The 17,079-nt window shown below is 32.9% G+C and overlaps 2 protein-coding genes across 2 annotated transcripts; one reads left to right on the forward strand and one right to left on the reverse strand.

The window, feature by feature from the left end:
• The first annotated feature begins 9,312 nt into the window (after nt 1–9,312).
• Nucleotides 9,313–10,854, forward strand: LOC149511087 (UPF0481 protein At3g47200-like). The gene has a single exon (XM_089756145.1). The coding sequence runs from the start codon at nt 9,402–9,404 to the stop codon at nt 10,656–10,658; it is 1,257 nt and encodes a 418-aa protein (XP_089612271.1). The 5' UTR covers nt 9,313–9,401; the 3' UTR covers nt 10,659–10,854.
• A 684-nt stretch (nt 10,855–11,538) lies between these two features.
• Nucleotides 11,539–16,886, reverse strand: LOC111280015 (putative voltage-gated potassium channel subunit beta). Its single transcript, XM_022867158.2, has 5 exons — nt 16,383–16,886; nt 15,791–15,986; nt 15,171–15,314; nt 13,882–14,046; nt 11,539–11,946 (listed from the first exon to the last, which is right to left on the reverse strand). The coding sequence occupies exons 1-5, from the start codon at nt 16,748–16,750 to the stop codon at nt 11,833–11,835; spliced, it is 987 nt and encodes a 328-aa protein (XP_022722893.2). The 5' UTR covers nt 16,751–16,886; the 3' UTR covers nt 11,539–11,832.
• Between the last annotated feature and the right edge of the window lie 193 nt (nt 16,887–17,079).

Here is a 17,079-nt window from a genome sequence, read left to right on the forward strand (position 1 = left end):
ACATGGATACAATTGAACGGTAACCAGGTAAATACCGTTGAAAATGATGCTTCAGCAAACTTGTGGCACAGGAGGCTGGCACACATGAGTGAAAAAGGGTTACAGGTTTTGGCAAGACAGTCTCTCATTCCCTTGACCAAAGGTATGTCTCTCAATTCATGTGATTATTGTTTGTTTGGTAAGCATCATAGAGTTTCTTTTCGTAAAAGTTCTCAGAAAAAAAAATAGATTGAAATTAATTTATTCTGACGTATATGGTCCCATTAAGGTTGAGTCATTAGGTGATAGCAGATATTTTATTACTTTTATTGATGATGCTTCACGTAAGACTTGGGTGTATATGTTGAAATACAAAAGTCAGGTACTGTAGTATTTTCAAAAATTTCATACCATGGTTGAAAGGATGACAGGGTTACCTTTGAAGTGTATTCGAACTGATAATGGTGAGGAATACACATCTAAAGGCTTTGAAGAGTATTGCTCAAAGCATGGGATCAGGCATGAGAGGACAGAACCTGGAACACCGCAGCATAATGGTATAGGTGAAAGAATGAATCGCACCATTGTGGAAAAAGTCAGATGTATGTTGAGGATGGCAAAATTACCAAAGCCATTCTGGGGTGAAGCAGTCAACACAGCTTGTTATTTACTTAACAGGTCACCATCAGTTCTTTTGGGCTTTGACATTCCAGAAAGAGTGTGGACAGGGAAAGATACTTCATACTCTCACTTGAAAGTTTTTGGGTGTAAAGCATTCATGCATGTACCGAAAGAGCAGAGATCAAAGCTTGACAGTAAAGCTACACAGTGTGTGTTTGTAGGATATGATGATGAGGAATTTGGCTACAGGGTATGGGATCCAGTAAAGAGAAAGACAGTCAGAAGCAGGGATGTGGTCTTTCATGAAAAAGAAACCATAGCAGACTTTGAGAAAAATGATAAGACTACACAAGTTACTGTTGAGTGTGATGTTTCAACACCGACAGGGATTCCACAGGAAAGAGCCATAGATGGTGAAAATGAGCAAGAAACAGAACTTGGGGATATGAATAAGCCAGCTACAGTTGGTGATGAGTCAGATGCTATTAGTTTTGAGCAGGAGGAGCAATCCTCTCTGCTTGAGAGTGTTGAGCAGGGGGAGCTACCTTCGGCATCAAGTGATGTAGAGTCTCAGCCCAGGAGATCTACTAGAGAGCGCAGGCCATCTACCATGTATCCAAGTTCAGATTTTATTTTAGTTACCAGTGAAAGAGAGCCAGAAAGCTTTCAAGATGTGCAGGTTACTCCGGATAGAGAGAACTGGTTAAAAGCAATGAAAGAAGAGATGAAATCATTGCGAAAGAATGGTACTTATGATCTTGTTAAACTTCTCAGGGAAAAGCTTGAGCTTTACAGTAACTTGGCCGAAATGAGTTCCCTGGCCAAGGTAAGTTCCAAATGAAACTGCTATGGTGATGAATCTCCTCCTAATGGGGCTGGAGGGGGAGATTGTTAGGAAAATAGGGTCCAGTCTTATGTAAGTGGTTTTGGACCAAGTAAAGGCCATGGGCCTTGATCTTTTATTTTACACAGAGCCCTAGCTACTTAATAAAAAAGAGGTGGGGTTCTTTTAGGTGTGTGTCGAAAACCAAGCAGAAAAAGAAGAAAAGCCAGGAAAAACAGAGAGAGAAAAAGGAGAAGGGAGAGTTGCTTGAACGGAAGTCAATCCGTGGTCCGATTGAGTTGAAACCTTGTCAGGAGGTTTATGATTCAGAGTTCTACATTCTGAACGGTGAAGATCGGGTTTGAAGCTCTCTAGGAACAAATCCAGGGTGTATATGTTGAGTCACTTATTTGATGAGATTTCTCCAATTGTTTCTCTAGTTGTTGATTAGCTCTAGTTTTAGCTAGAGAAGAACTTTGTATAACTATTATTTGATAGTGAAGATTTTTCTGGTGGCCCGTGGTTTTTTCCCTCTACACTGGAGGGTTTTTCACGTAAATCTTGGTGTGTTTTATTTTTCCTGCGTATTTGATTATTGATTATTGTCTATTGCTTCTGTATTGTTATGATTATTGCTTCAGGTGCAACAAATGTATTAAAAGTAGCAGCGTCACCCATTAAAAGCCAAGTAAAAGTTAAGAACCAAATGCACTTGAATCTCAATGATAATTAAAAAATAAAATAATGGTTTAGTTTGATTATAATTACTAACAGTAAATAAACACTGACAATATCCAGTCAAACACCAAGAACATGAAATTAGAATCCCACATAAATTAGAAGACGAAAGTGTGCTGATCTGCATTATTCGAGTGTGTTGTAGAACCAGCAAAAATATTTCCAAAGTTTCTGCAAAATGATATTCTGGAAGCTCATTACAGTTGCATACAAATGATAGACCTCTAAATATATTAGATGTTCCTTTAGAATTAAAAATGATAATTATCCACTATTTAGCTAATTGATAATTTTATAGATTAGCAGATATTAATCAGCTCTACATGCTTGCAAATTCTATTAGTTGATATGTATCTTTAAAGCACAGAAACAACGCCATGCAGAAATCATTAGGTTGTGTTTTTATTTTCTCGAGTTAAATTAACCTCTTAGTTTTCAATGTCTTCCATACTAACAACAGTCAACTATATAGACTTCTTGAAGAATTAACAATGTCTTAATTGATTTCTGTGTTGCACTCTTTGCCTTTCCAAGGACATTAGACTCCGACCTTAACCTTTAACTTCACCTTACATACTCCATAAGATTTCTCTCTGCATCTCTCCTTTTCCAAATACAAAAAACAAAAATTGGCATGTATCGTAACCTTTAACATGTGTCCCAACATTGCCACTAGAATGATGCATAGTTAGTGATGCTCACCTCATTCTACAGGAATTTAGGGGAAAAACCAATGATTTCTTTAATATTGGAACTTCTAACAAATAGCTTAGCTAACTGTAACTAGTTTGCCACAGATGAGCAATCCATGAATTAGATGAAGCAAGAATTCAATAGAGTCGAGAAAAACAGAACTACCATTATTACTTACTCAAACTTGTAGACAGGTGAACAACGAAAACACAAAAACATATTTGTTCAGAAATTTGGTATAAGTTTTTAACTTTAAAGAAGGCACTTGGTTGTAATATAAGCATGTTTAGTTAGTTTTATTATCTAAACAAGATAACTTTTCTTTTTTTTTGAGAAAAACTAAACAAGAAACTCAAATTCAATGAAATGAACCAGAGCTTAGCTCAGTTAATTAATGCAATCACCCTTAAGAGGTGGCATCTAGCAGGTTTGGGGGTCGAATCCCAACACTTGCAATCCCTTCCCTTATCCCAGACTGCGGCCTTCTATGTACCAAAACCAATGAAATAAGGATAAATCCATAACATGTATTTTAGGTAGCAAACTGACCATTACCTGCTAGTACACAGCCTAATGATAAAAGGAAAAACAAGAAAGAAAAAGTTGAAACATTAGATTGAAACTTCTAGTAACCATATTTCCATCAATTTTACAAGTTTAGGCCTGGCCCACAATGTCTTAGCCTCCTGGCAAAAGAAGGCACCTAGGTGAGGCTGCTATCCGTGTATTCTGAAAAGATGGCCATAATGCAGATATCTCTATAAACCTTAAAAAATATATCACTCCATAGGATGTAAGTTGCAATCATATCACCTGCTGTCATATATGCAAACGGTCATCCCTGATTAATCTATTAGCCACTAATTAAATTAGCCTCTCTATGGGACAAATTATTCATCATCGTACAGTGTGTTTTCCTTATATCAAACATAAATATAAGCATATTCAAGTGAATGAATGTATACCAAACAGCCAAATTTTATATTGCGATACAAAAAAAATGAGTTTACCATTGCTTTCATGAAGCTTCTCACAGCAAAGCAAATGCATTGATAGATATGGTGATCCACAAAAATAAGAAATGAAATAATGAGATACATAAAATACTAACCTGAGATTCCTTTGTAGCACCAGTAATAACTGATGATACATTTGGATTTGCAGCACACCATCCAATTGCAAGCTGAGCTAAAGGTACACCAAGTTCATCCGCAATTGGCTTCAGTCCATTAACTTTCTTCAGCACATCATCAACTAGTGATCGGTTAGCAAGATTCTACACAAGAAAACAACATAATTTAGTGGCTTACTCATGACAGAAGTGGAAGGTTGTTAAAATTAGCAGCACAAAGCAGGTTAAAAAATCCATAAAGAAAAGAAGCTATATTATCAAATATAGAGCCTGTTTAGCCTTGTTGGAGCTTCTATAAGAAGTGCTATTGTAGAGCTGCTCTAAAAGTGCTCTAAAGTTAAAATAGCAAACTTAATACATAAGTGCCGTAGAATGTTGAAAAAACTATTTGACAGTATTTTATATATTTTTAATAAATAAAAAAATCAACTTTCTTAAATTATATTACATGGTTTTAGGTGAAAAAAGAAAAAGATATTTTTGTTAATTATAATAATAAAATGAATTCAATAAAAAATAGATAAAATAAAAAAATAACATGCAATAATAAACAATTGAAAAATAAAGTGAATGTAAACACTGTTCATCAAATATTTGCTATTAAAATTAGTATTTCTTGCTGAAGCTCTAATTGATAGCTTCATCTAAAAGCTTAAATTTGCTTCCCCATGAGCTAAAAATTCTTAAAATTTTTAGAGAAACACTTAGCATCGTCTTTTGCAATAGATAAGCTCCTTCATAAACTGGGCCAAACACATGTGACCCAATAATACTTGCACCCAAGTTAAGTTGTTGGAGTTTCACAATCATCTCTAAAGATGCTAACTGAAAAGTTAAACAGTGCAAAATATGAAAGGCTAAGTTTGCTTGGATTTTATGTCCATGGCACATGCTCCTATCACTATACACCAGAGTTTTGATCTTTATGTCCTTTTGTTGGATAAGCAACCTAGAGTTTTGCTTACATGTATATATGTAAGAGATGATATTTATTACAAGCTTGGATCCATAAACAAGATGTAAGATTCATGAGAAGCACAAAAAAAATGAAATTAAGGATAAATCCATAACTTGCATTTTAGGTAGCAAACCGACCATTACCTGCTAGTCCACAGCCTAATGAAAAAATGAAAAACAAGAAAGAAAAAGTTGAAACAATAGATTGAAACTTTCAGTAACCATATTTTCATCAATTTTACAAGTTTAGTTCTGGCCCACAATGTCTTAGCCTGCAGGCAAAAGATGGCACCTAGGTGAGGCTGCTATCCATGTATTCTGAAAAGATGGCCATAAATCAGATACGTGACTAAACCTTAACGAAAACTTTAGATTAAATATTTTAGGTGAAATTTGTGAAGTTCTAAACTAAATGATTAAATAAAAATTAAAATTGAAAGATCGAAAGATCTCGTTTCATAGATTATGTGTGTAAATTTTGAAAAAAATATATATATATATTTAGATAGACATTTTTAATAAAAATATTAACAAAATTTTTACCATTAAATAAGTATCGATCAAATTTAAATTATAAATAATATTTTTAATATTTTTTTGTATATTATTGATTTTCATATTAAACTTCAATCTATGAGTTTGGATTTTTTATTAAAATTTTTATTAAATCATTTGAAAAAAAAAAAAAAAAAAACTTAACAAACTTCACATAAAGAATTTCATCTAAAGAACTTTATCTAAGTTTTTTCTAAACCTTAAAGAATATATCACTCCATAGGATGTAAGTTGCAATCCTATCATCTGCTGTCATACACGCAAACAACTATCATCCTTGATTAATCTATGACCTCCTCATTAAATTACCCCCTGCTTGGAGCAAATTATTCAATGTCATCTAGTGTGTTCTTCTAATATCAAACATAAATATAGACATATCCAAGTGCATGAATGCTACCAAACAGCAAAATTTTATTTGTACTAGGAAAAATATGAGTTTACCATTGCTTTCATGAAGCTTCTCACAGCAAAGCAAATGCATTGGATCGATATAGTGATCCACAAAAATAAGAAATGAATAAATTTATCTTTTTAAAATATCCTAAGCTTTTCTAAGAATCTTTAAAAAAAATAAGTTCTTGTCTACTTATCAAAATTGGGTTTGAAATTTCGGTTATGTGTAAAGAAGATCATAGCATCCCTACAACGTCCATCGTAAAATGATATCAATTAATTCTAAATTATCCTAAAATCTCTTGCTTAAATTATATTTTTTTAATTAAATTTTAATATTTATTTATTGAAAGAATTTTAGATCTACCCTACCATTTTGTGAAATTTCTAAAATATTTCTCACCTCAAAAGTATTCAAAAAAACCTATCCATTCACTTGAAAAGGCTCTATCGTTGAATTAATTTTATATTTTATTGCTACTCTTTAATCTCTAATTAAATTTTTATGAGAAAAATTTGAGGTATTCCCCACCATTATGTGAAATTCTTAAAAACTTTTTTTATCTTAAGAGTATTCATAGAATTCATTCGTTTACTTACAGAGGCCATTGTCAAATTAATTAAATGTCTTTTATGGAAAGATTTTTTTTATTTATTGAAAATATATCTGAATTTTTTGCTATTTAGATCAAATTTAAAAGATTTTCTCTCCTAAAAATTTATTAAAGAATCATCCATTTATGATTATTAAGAATTTCATTTTCAGATTTTATTTAATTTTTTATTATAGAAGTTTTATTATTTCTAATCAATTTTTTTTACTTTTTACTTTATTAAAAAATATATAAATTTTCACCATGTGACCCAAATTTAAAAATATTTTCTCACTTAAAAATTTCTTTAAAAAAACCAACCATTTATGATTATTAAAAATTTTATCTGTTTGATTTTATTTAATTTATTCTATAAAGTTATTTTTTTTAACTTGAAAATAAATTTCAATTTTTAATATCACAATTTAATTTAAATTTTTTCGCAGGTTAAATTTATAAAAGTTCCTCTCTTAAAAATTTCTTAACAAATCAAACCTTTGTGATTTTTAAGAATTTATCATTTGATAATTGTCATTCATTTTCAAAATTTCCTAAAGTTTTTAATTTAATTTAAAATATTTCACTACTTAAGTTAAATTTAGATAATTTCTCACCTAAATTTTTATAAAAATTTTAACTATTTGTAATTTTTAAGAATTTATCATTGGATAATCGTCGTTCATTTTCAAAGTTCCTAAAGTTTTTTTTTATTATTGTTTTTGTTATTTTTATTATAAGCTGAAAACGAATTCCAAGACACAATAATAAAGGTGTTCAAAGAAAAGGCTATATGAAGGAAACAAGATTCTTCTCAAAACTTTTGGAGAAAGAAGCCTTAAAGCTGTTTAGAAGATCAAATAACATATTATAAATCATATAATTTATAAAAACCGAAAGCATAAGAAAACGTTTCTTGACCGATTGCACGATGAGAATATCCAAACCAACCTTTGCAAGCAAAGCATATAACAAACCTTGTTTGCTTGTCATTGCCTATGACCAACCGTAGTAATTCTTCCTTTCCCTAGGCTTTATCAACTATTACCATCAAATCATTGCTTAAAAGTTAGGCTTGGTTCAGGAGAGTCATCTGAAACCAAGGAAAATTTGATGAAGCTGATGAGATAATTCTATTTTCTTTTAGATAGAGGAAATTGGAATTTCATATATTAAACAGCAAGCAGATAACATAGGTAATTCTATTATCTCAGGCAACATTATAAAGTGCATTGGCATTTTTCACCTTTACTTTTTTTGTCTAAATGCTAATTTTAAGATCTAATGGTGGCCAAATTTATTAAGCAAATGCCCATTTTATGATCTAATTTATTAGTAAATTATCATTAATATTGGTTTGTAAAAAAAAAAAATTGTTCTATTTATTTCTATGGAAATCAAATATTTTTATTACTTTTTCTCTTTTCCATTGGAAAGTAGAATACAAATAATGTACATGCAACAGCTTTCAACACTGTTTAATAAGACCAATAGCTAATTGAATTCCCCTATGCCTTTTGTTTCAGACATAGGAATACAGGCATTAAAGCACTAATGTGTATAGAACTGAATCCACAATGAAACATAAAATAAGAAAAAAAATTAGCTGTGTAGATAAACTTTGAGCAAAAGAAGATTAAAAATATATATGTTTTTAGGCAACTTTCTTTTTACTGTGTATAAGATGCTGATGTCCTTAGGAATCTTCTGTTGTGTAATCATCTTTTCAGCGTATATTGTGTAATGTTTTCTGTTGTTGATTCGGTTGGTTGGTTGGTTGTGTCTGGTGTTGGAAATTGCTTAGGGGAGGCAGGGTGGAGGTTGGCGGTATGAGTGGAAGTAGGCTTAAAACAGTCTGATGGTACTGGTCTTTGGGACTATGTTTCCTGGTCTTTGGGATTGTGTTTTACTGTTGCTGGGTTGTAACGGTGGTGGTGGTGGTTAGGTTCTGGAGGGGGTTTTAAGCAAGTGGTTAAATCACTAACTTCTAAAGTAATGACGTCACCAAACTTCAATCTAGAAGCATATCTCTTTGATGTTGTTTGATCTTGGTTAAATTTATAGATTTAGTTATGTTTTTGTTAATATATTTTAGTCAAATCGTCGATTCTATATTTGTATTTTTTTAAGGTTTTAAAAGTTTTTGAAAATATAAATTCAGAAACTTTAAAAAATTTCTAAAATTGTAAATCTGCAGCTTTTAGACATGCGAACCCAAAAACTTTAATTTTGGAAAGTATAAATTTTTAATTGAAAATCGACGTTTATATGACTTATGTCATTGTTTATTTAGCATTCTTCATCTCAAAATTTTTTCAAATTTTAATTTTTTATTTTTACAATGTACAAGATAAAAAATGTATTTTTAAAGATTTAAGGTTTGTGATTGAAACGCCTGGGGAAGAAAGGAAAAAAAAAAAAAAAAAAAGAAAAGAGAAAGAGAAAGAAGAGTAGAAAATGGTGTATGAAGGGCTAGAAGGTAAATTAATAAGGTATTTAAATAATTTTATTTAAGGTCAATTTTGTAATAAAAAATTTGAGTGTGAAAAAAATTTATTGGAGTTTATTTAAAAGCACTCCTAAAAATATCTCTTTTTAATGAAATGAATATTTTGCCCTTAAAATCTTAGGTATCCACATCAAATACCAAAATAATAAAAAATCAACTTACATGATGGATAGATTTTAGCAACAACACATATAAAAATAATACAAAAAAAAAAAAAAAAACGAAGATGATACGATTTAGAATTTTAATATATTAATTCATATGCAGCAGCGTCATATTAATTCATCTGTGGTAGCTTTTCTGTTTGGGTCATATTAATTCATCTGTTGTAGGCTTACTTTTGAAAGTTTGGCATTTCTATTTGTACTAATAATTAACCTGGTTTGGTGCACTTCGCAGAAGAACGTGATGGCAGACGACCCTGTTTTGATTAACATAACTGAAATGATAGCAAAATTATCCCCAATACAACATGAAAGTTGCATTTGCAAAGTACCTAATTATCTTCGCATGGTAGATGAGAAGGCCTATGAACCACAGCAACTTGCAATCGGTCCTTACCACCGCGATAAGGTTCACTTAAAAGCAATGGAAGAGCATAAGTTTCGGTATCTTCAAAAGCTACTTGAAGAAAGAAGGGAGATCAATAATGTCTCAAAATATGTTAAGGCAATGAGAGAATTAGAGACAAGAGCTCGCAATTGGTATACAGACCCTATAAATCTTGAATCAGATGATTTCATCAAATTGATGCTCCTTGATGGTTGCTTTATTGTTCAGCTAATTCGGATGTATTTTGACGTTTCATTGAGGGTGGACAATGACCCCATTTTTAAGGTGGCAGGTTTGCGTTACTTCTTACGCTGTGATTTGATATTACTTGAAAATCAAATTCCCTTTTTTGTTGTATTGGAGTTACTTGGGATGATTGGGATTTCCGATGAGGAAGGTTTCACTAGAATGATTGGGAAATTCTTGCAGCCAGAATTACCAGATCCAAGGTTTTTTGAAGATGGTGTAAAGTCGATCGGTGAAATCAGACATCTACTGGACTTGATACATGAATACTGCCGTCCTTCACCTATAGAAATTAACGCGTATCGAAGTATGGAAGGAAAGGAAACCGTGATCACACGTTGTGCCACGGAACTCAAAGAGGCTGGAATCAAGTTCAAAAAGGTGGAGGGAAAGAGCTTGTTTGATATTAAGTTTGAAAAAGGGACTCTGAAAATCCCAACCCTGGTAATTGAAGACAACACAAACTGTTTGCTTCGAAATCTCATTGCCTTGGAGCAGTTTTCCCCGTGCGGAGATATAACTCATATCACGGATTATGCCGTATTCATGGACTGTCTTATTAACTCTGCAAGAGATGTGGAAATACTCACACACTGTGGAATTGTTTACAACTGTTTAGGTGATGATGAAGCAGCTGCCACCGTGTTTAATAGGCTTGCTAACTCAGTAATCTACTCCAAAAAATACTACTACCGTGAAGTATCTGACAAAGTGAACGCATATTGCGGAAGACGCTGGAACAAATGGCTGGCCAACTTGAATCACAACTATTTCAACAGTCCTTGGGCACTTATTTCCGTTCTTGCTGCTGCAATCATCCTTCTACTTACCCTCATGCAAGCCATATTTTCTGGAATTGCTCTGTAAAAGTAAGAAATTATACTCTCTTTTATTATGTATTATATATATTTTATGTAAATTATGGAAAATACCTTTTAAAATACAATTATTTGCTGTCAGTGATGTGAACTTATTATTATAAGTTAGAACCGCTTATCGTTTCTGTAATATTAGTCTAAGAGTGATTCGAAAGTAATTGATTATTGCTTGCTGCTTTTTCCTAGGACTTGATCTTGCTATTTTGTTTTACTTTATTTTTTATTTTTTTCTTTGAAAAGTAATAAAGGAATTCAGGGTACCTTATAACCGTTCTTTTATCTAAATTTTCTATTAGTTGCTCTTTAAAAGTAATAAAGGAAAGTTTTCTGGTGAAAAAGAGAATGTAATAGGAAACAGGCGACGAATCTGCCGAAGATAACTAGTAGATAGAAGGAAGAAGAAATAATGGTAGTTGATTTTGTTGACGGTTTTGTACATTGTGATTCGTCAAAGCTGGCTAGATGGCCGCGGTTTTTTTTTTTTTTTCTCTAGAAAGTTTTCAATGCTGTCTGCTCTTTCCATGATCTTTTCTGTAAATATCGATTCGAAATGTTAAATGTGAAAATATTCTTCTTAGTCTGTCGTTCAAAAAAAACAAAAAAAACTTTGAAAAGATTTTTTTTCCTGCAAAAACTTTACCAAACATGTTGTCTTTAAGCTATCCCAAAAAATATTGACATTCTGAGCTGCTTAATGCTTGACCTTGTAGCTATTAAACTTGGCTTAGCCTATTTCCATTTGAGTTGAATAAAAAGAATGTGTAGCAACAGGATCAGTAATCTTAAAACACATTGAAAAGAGAATGAGTGGCAGGGTATGAACTATGTGACAGAAGCTAGGCAGAGAAATATCAATTAAGCCACCATAATTCAGACCAACGCAGATATTATAAAATAAATAAATTTGAGTTCCCAACATGGTATTCCAAACCATATGCATTCACAATCCACGGTCAATCACAAACCAGTTCCAAATTCATTTTATCTCCCACTTTTTCATAAGGGTCCCATACACATGGAAGTTCCAATGTTTGAAGCACAAAAACACAGAAACCAAAGAGACATCAAGTACACAAATTGATTACAGAAAATGGAGCATAACCTTGCTCTAAAAGAACGCTATGCCAATGACATATGCTAATGAAGCAATAGGTATTCTGCATCTACCTATATGAATCTGGTCGCTTCGGCTTGCTTTGAACAACAGCCTCAATCTTCTCCATAATTGCAGGAGTCAGTAATGGGATTACATCGAGTGCCTTCATGTTCTCTTGAATCTGAATAGCGAGAAGAAAAGTTTACTGTTTAGTTGCATGTAAATGTATTAAAAGTAGCAGCGGCACCCATTAAAAGCCAAGTAAAAGTTAAGAACCAAATGCACTTGAATCTCAATGATAATTTAAAAAAAAAATTATGGTTTAATTTTATTATAATTACTAACAGTAAATAAACACTTATAATATCCAGTCAAACACCAAGAACATGAAATTAGAATCCCACATAAATTAGGAGACGAAAGTGTGCTGATCTGCATTATTCGAGTGTGTTGTAGAACCAGCAAAAATACTTCCAAAGTTTTTGCAAAATGATATTCTGGAAGCTCATTACAGTTGCATACAAATGATAGACCACTAAATATACTATATATTCCTTTAGAATTAAAAATGATAATTTATCCACTATTTAGCTAATTGATCATTTTATAGATTAGCAGATATTAATCAGCTATACATGCTTGCAAATTCTATTAGGTGATATGTATCTTTAAATCCCAGAAACAATGCCATGCAGAAATTATTAGGCTGTATTTTTATTTTCTCGAGTTAAATTAACCTCTTAGTCTTCAATGTCTTCCATACTAACAACAGTCAACTATGTAAACTTCTTTAATAATTAACAATGTCATAATTGATTTCTGTGTTGCACTCTTTGCCTTTCCAAGGATATTAGACTCCGACCTTAACCTTCTACTTCACCTTAGATACTCCGTAAGATTTCTCTTTGCATCTCTTCGTTCCAAATACAAAAAACAAAAACTGGCATGCATTGTAACCTTTAACATGTGTCCCAGCATTGCCACTAGAATGATGCATAGTTAGTGATGCTCACCTCATTCTAAAGGAATTTAGGGGAAAAATCAATGATTTCTTTAATATTGGAACTTCTAACAAATAGCTTAGCCAACTGTAACTAGCTTGCCACAGATGAGCTATCCATGAATTAGTGAATCAAGAATTCAACATAGTCCAGAAAAACAGAACTACCATTGTTTCTTACTCAAAATTGTAGACAGGTGAACAATGAAAACACAAAAGCATATTTGCTCAGAAATTTGGTAGAAGTTTTTAACTTAAAAGAATGCACTTGGTTGTAATATATGCATGTTTAGTTAGTTTAATTATCTAAACAAGATATCCTTTTTTTTTTTTTTTTGAGAAAAACTAAACAAGAAACTCAAATGCAATGAAATGAACCCAGAGCTTAGCTCAGTCAGTTCATTCAATCACCCTTAATAGGTGACATCCAACAGGTTTGGGGTTCGAATCCCAACACCTGCAATCCCTTCTCTTATCCCAAACTGCGGCCTCCTATGTACCAAAAAAAATGAAATAAGGATAAATCCATAACATATATTTTAGGTAGCAAACCTACCATTACCTGCTAGTTCACAGCCTAATGAAAAAAAGAAAAACAAGAAAGAAAAAGTTGAAACATTAGATTGAAACTTCTAGTAACCATATTTCCATCAATTTTACAAGTTTAGGCCTGGCCCACAATGTCTTAGCCTGCTGGCAAAAGATGGCACCTAGGTGAGGCTGCTATCCACGTATTCTGAAAAGATGGCCATAAAGCAATTATGTCTATAAACCTTAAAGAATATATCACTCCATAGGATGTAAGTTGCAATCATATCACCTGCTGTCATATATGCAAACTGTCATCCCTGATTAATCTATGAGCCACTCATTAAATTAGCCCCTCTATGGGACAAATTATTCATCACCGTCCAGTGTGTTTTCTTATATCAAACATAAATATAGGCATGTTCAAGTGAATGAATGTGTACCAAACAGCCAAATTTTATATTGCAGTACAAAAAAATGAGCTTACCATTGCTTTCATAAAGCTTCTCACAGCAAAGCAAATGCATTGATAGATATGGTGATCCACAAAAATAAGAAATGAAATAATTTGATACATAAAATACTAACCTGAGATTCCTTTGTAGCACCAGTAATAACTGATGATACATTTGGATTTGCAGCACACCATGCAATTGCAAGCTGAGCTAAAGGTACACCAAGTTCATCTGCAATTGGCTTCAGTCCATTAACTTTCTTCAGCACATCATCAACTAGTGATCGGTTAGCAAGATTCTACACAAGAAGACAACATAATTTAGTGGCTTACTCATGACAGAAGTGGAAGGTTGTTAAAATTAGCTGCACAAAGCAGGTTCAAGAATCCATAAAGAAATGAAGCTATATTATCAAATATAAAGCCTGTTTAGCCTGGTTAGAGCTCCTATAAGAAGTGCTATTGTCGAGCTGTTCCAAAAGTGCTCTAAAGTTAAAATAGCAAACTTAATACATAAGTGCCGTAGAATGTTGAAAAAACTATTTGACAGTTTTTATATATTTTTAATAACTAAAAAAATAAAATAATCAACTTTATTAAATTATATTACATGTTTTTAGGTGAAAAAAGAAAAAGATATTTTTGTTAATTATAATAAAAAATAAATGAATTCAATAAAAAATAGATAAAATAAAATAAATAATATGAAATAATATAATTCTCCTTATAATTTTGTAAATTATTGAAAAATAAAGTGAATGTAAACACTGTTCATCAAATATTTGTTATTAAAATTAGTATTTCTTGCAGAAGCTTTAATTGATAGCTTCATCTAAAAGCTTAAATTTGCTTCCCCATGGGCTAAAAATTTTTAAAATTTTGAGAGTCAAACACTTAGCTTCTTCTTTTGCAATAGATAAGCTCTTTCATAAGCTAGGCCAAACACACATAACCCAATAATACTTGTGCCCATGTTAAGTTGTTGGAGTTTCACAATCATCTCTAAAGATGCTAACTGAAAAGTTAAACAGTGCAAAATATGAAAAGCTAAGTTTGCTTGGATTTAATATCCATGGCACATGCACCTATCACTATACACCAGAGTTTTGATCTTTATGCTCTTTTGTTGGATAAGAGACCCAGAGTTTTGATCACATGTACATATGTAAGAGATGATATTAATTACAAGCATGGATCCATAAACAAGATGTAAGATTCATGAGAAGCAAAAAAAATCAATCAGAATAATGCATCCATGATGAGAAAAAAATCAGTTGTCACAAAATTTCTATTATAATTCTGCAGATAAGGAGCAAGGAACCAAAATAACTATGAATTGTTATCTTCAACAGTTAACGTCGAAACAAGATCAATAAACAGGGCAAGATCAACAGTCAGAAATCAACTTTAAAGTGATTCTTACTTTGAAATTTTCTAATGCAAACCGACTGTCAGCTGGTATCATTCCTTTGCTGTATTTTCCAGCAAGCACTCCAGATGCAAGTGGACTCCATGTGGTAAGACCTAGGCCATAGTTGGTGTACAGAGGAAGGTACTCAGATTCAACCTGCATCCATACCGAAAACGATGAAACAAACCAGAGAGTGCTGAAGGAGGCAGGAATAAAACCATTCCCAGTAAACCCAATAGCCGTAAAAGCTTTAAACATAATACAAGGGCAAGTCAAAGAACTAAGTTATCAGGTCATTTGTTGTAGTTAGTCTTGCACGTTCGGGATGCATGACCATAAGTCTCCTCCACCATTTGGTTACTCATGCAAAAGCCATTCAGATATTAAAAACCATTTCTAGACTAAAGACTGATGAATTGGGTCAAGCATTGTCATTAATCATTGTATTTTTCAAGAACAAAGTTGCTTGCAATTATTTTTTCCAACAAGTATCTTCTTTTTTCAAGTTTTTTATGACACAAACACAAGAATAATGAGAATTCTTTTAAATATACATGCATAATTGCCAAAACAAAACTCATATAAAATTAAACTGCAGAAATATGCCTCTTGGTGTTATTACTAACGCTTACCTTGTGCCTGGTCAATAAGTTATACTCAGGCTGCTCCACGATTGGGCCTACCAAGTCCAACCTCTCTGCTACTCCCCATGCTTCAGTAATCTGTTGTGCAGACCACTCACTTGTCCCCCAATAAAATGCCCAACCCTTATCAATCACATAATTCATTGCCCTGACTGTCTCCTCAATAGGAGTCTGCGAGTCTGGCCTGTAATGGAGATCACGCCCATGAACACAATGTCAAGTTTCTCAAAACGAAAAATCCTTTTAACTTAAACTCCACCGTCAAACCACAGAAACAAGAACTCCATCCATGGAAAGACAGACCACGATGAAGGAGCCTTCCACATGATAAACTATTCTCTCCTCCACATGCAAAACATCAAATCAATCAACAGAAAACTTCAATAAGATTTAAGGAATCCTAATTCCTACCATGTAACTTCAAATTAAAACAATAACCCAACAATAACAGCAACAGCAGCAAATCAAATACCCAAAACAAAACACACATTTGTATCAAAGAAGCAACAGAAACAAAAACCCTTATTATCAAAACCAAATAAATAAATCAAATAAAAATTCGATCTTTAAATGAACCCACCTATGACAATAGATCACATCAACATAGTCCATATCAAGCCTCTTCAAAGACGACTTGGTTCCTTCCACAATATGTTTTCTCGACAAACCCTTATCGTTAGGCCCTGGTCCACCCCAAAAGATCTTGGTCGAAACCACGATATCCGACCGTTTCCACCCCAGCTCCCTAATAGCCTGACCCATGATCTCCTCAGCTCGACCATTGGCATAAACCTCGGCATTGTCGAAAAAGTTGACCCCGTTATCTTTACAACACTGGAGAAGTGACTTGGCTTCTTTAACATCGAGTTGGTTACCGAAACTGACCCATGCTCCATAAGATAGTTGGCTCACTTTTAAGCCTGATCTGCCGAGGTTCTTGTAATGCATTTTTTGGTTGTTGAGGAAGACGGGAAGTGAAACTGAGAGTTTCAGACTGATGGGAACGTGGGAGTACGAGAAATGGACAAATAAAAGGTTATTAAATGGTTTGTGTTCACTTGTCTGTCCTTTGTCCTTTCACCCGAATCCATTAAAGGGCAAAAAAATCTAGCTCCTTATATTTGGATCGTTGCGTGTGCATATTTGGGTTTGACCCTTGACTGAGACATAGCCCAGACAAGAGAAAGCTCTGCCAAGTAAAATTGGTCATGACAAAACTCTCGACTCAGACGTAGCTGTGTTCAATGTGCAAGTATACAAGTACTAAAATCGAAGGA

Source organism: Durio zibethinus, chromosome 27, assembly GCF_047325235.1.
Source record: "Durio zibethinus cultivar Kanyao isolate XHJ-2024 chromosome 27, ASM4732523v1, whole genome shotgun sequence".
Taxonomy (NCBI): domain Eukaryota; kingdom Viridiplantae; phylum Streptophyta; class Magnoliopsida; order Malvales; family Malvaceae; genus Durio; species Durio zibethinus.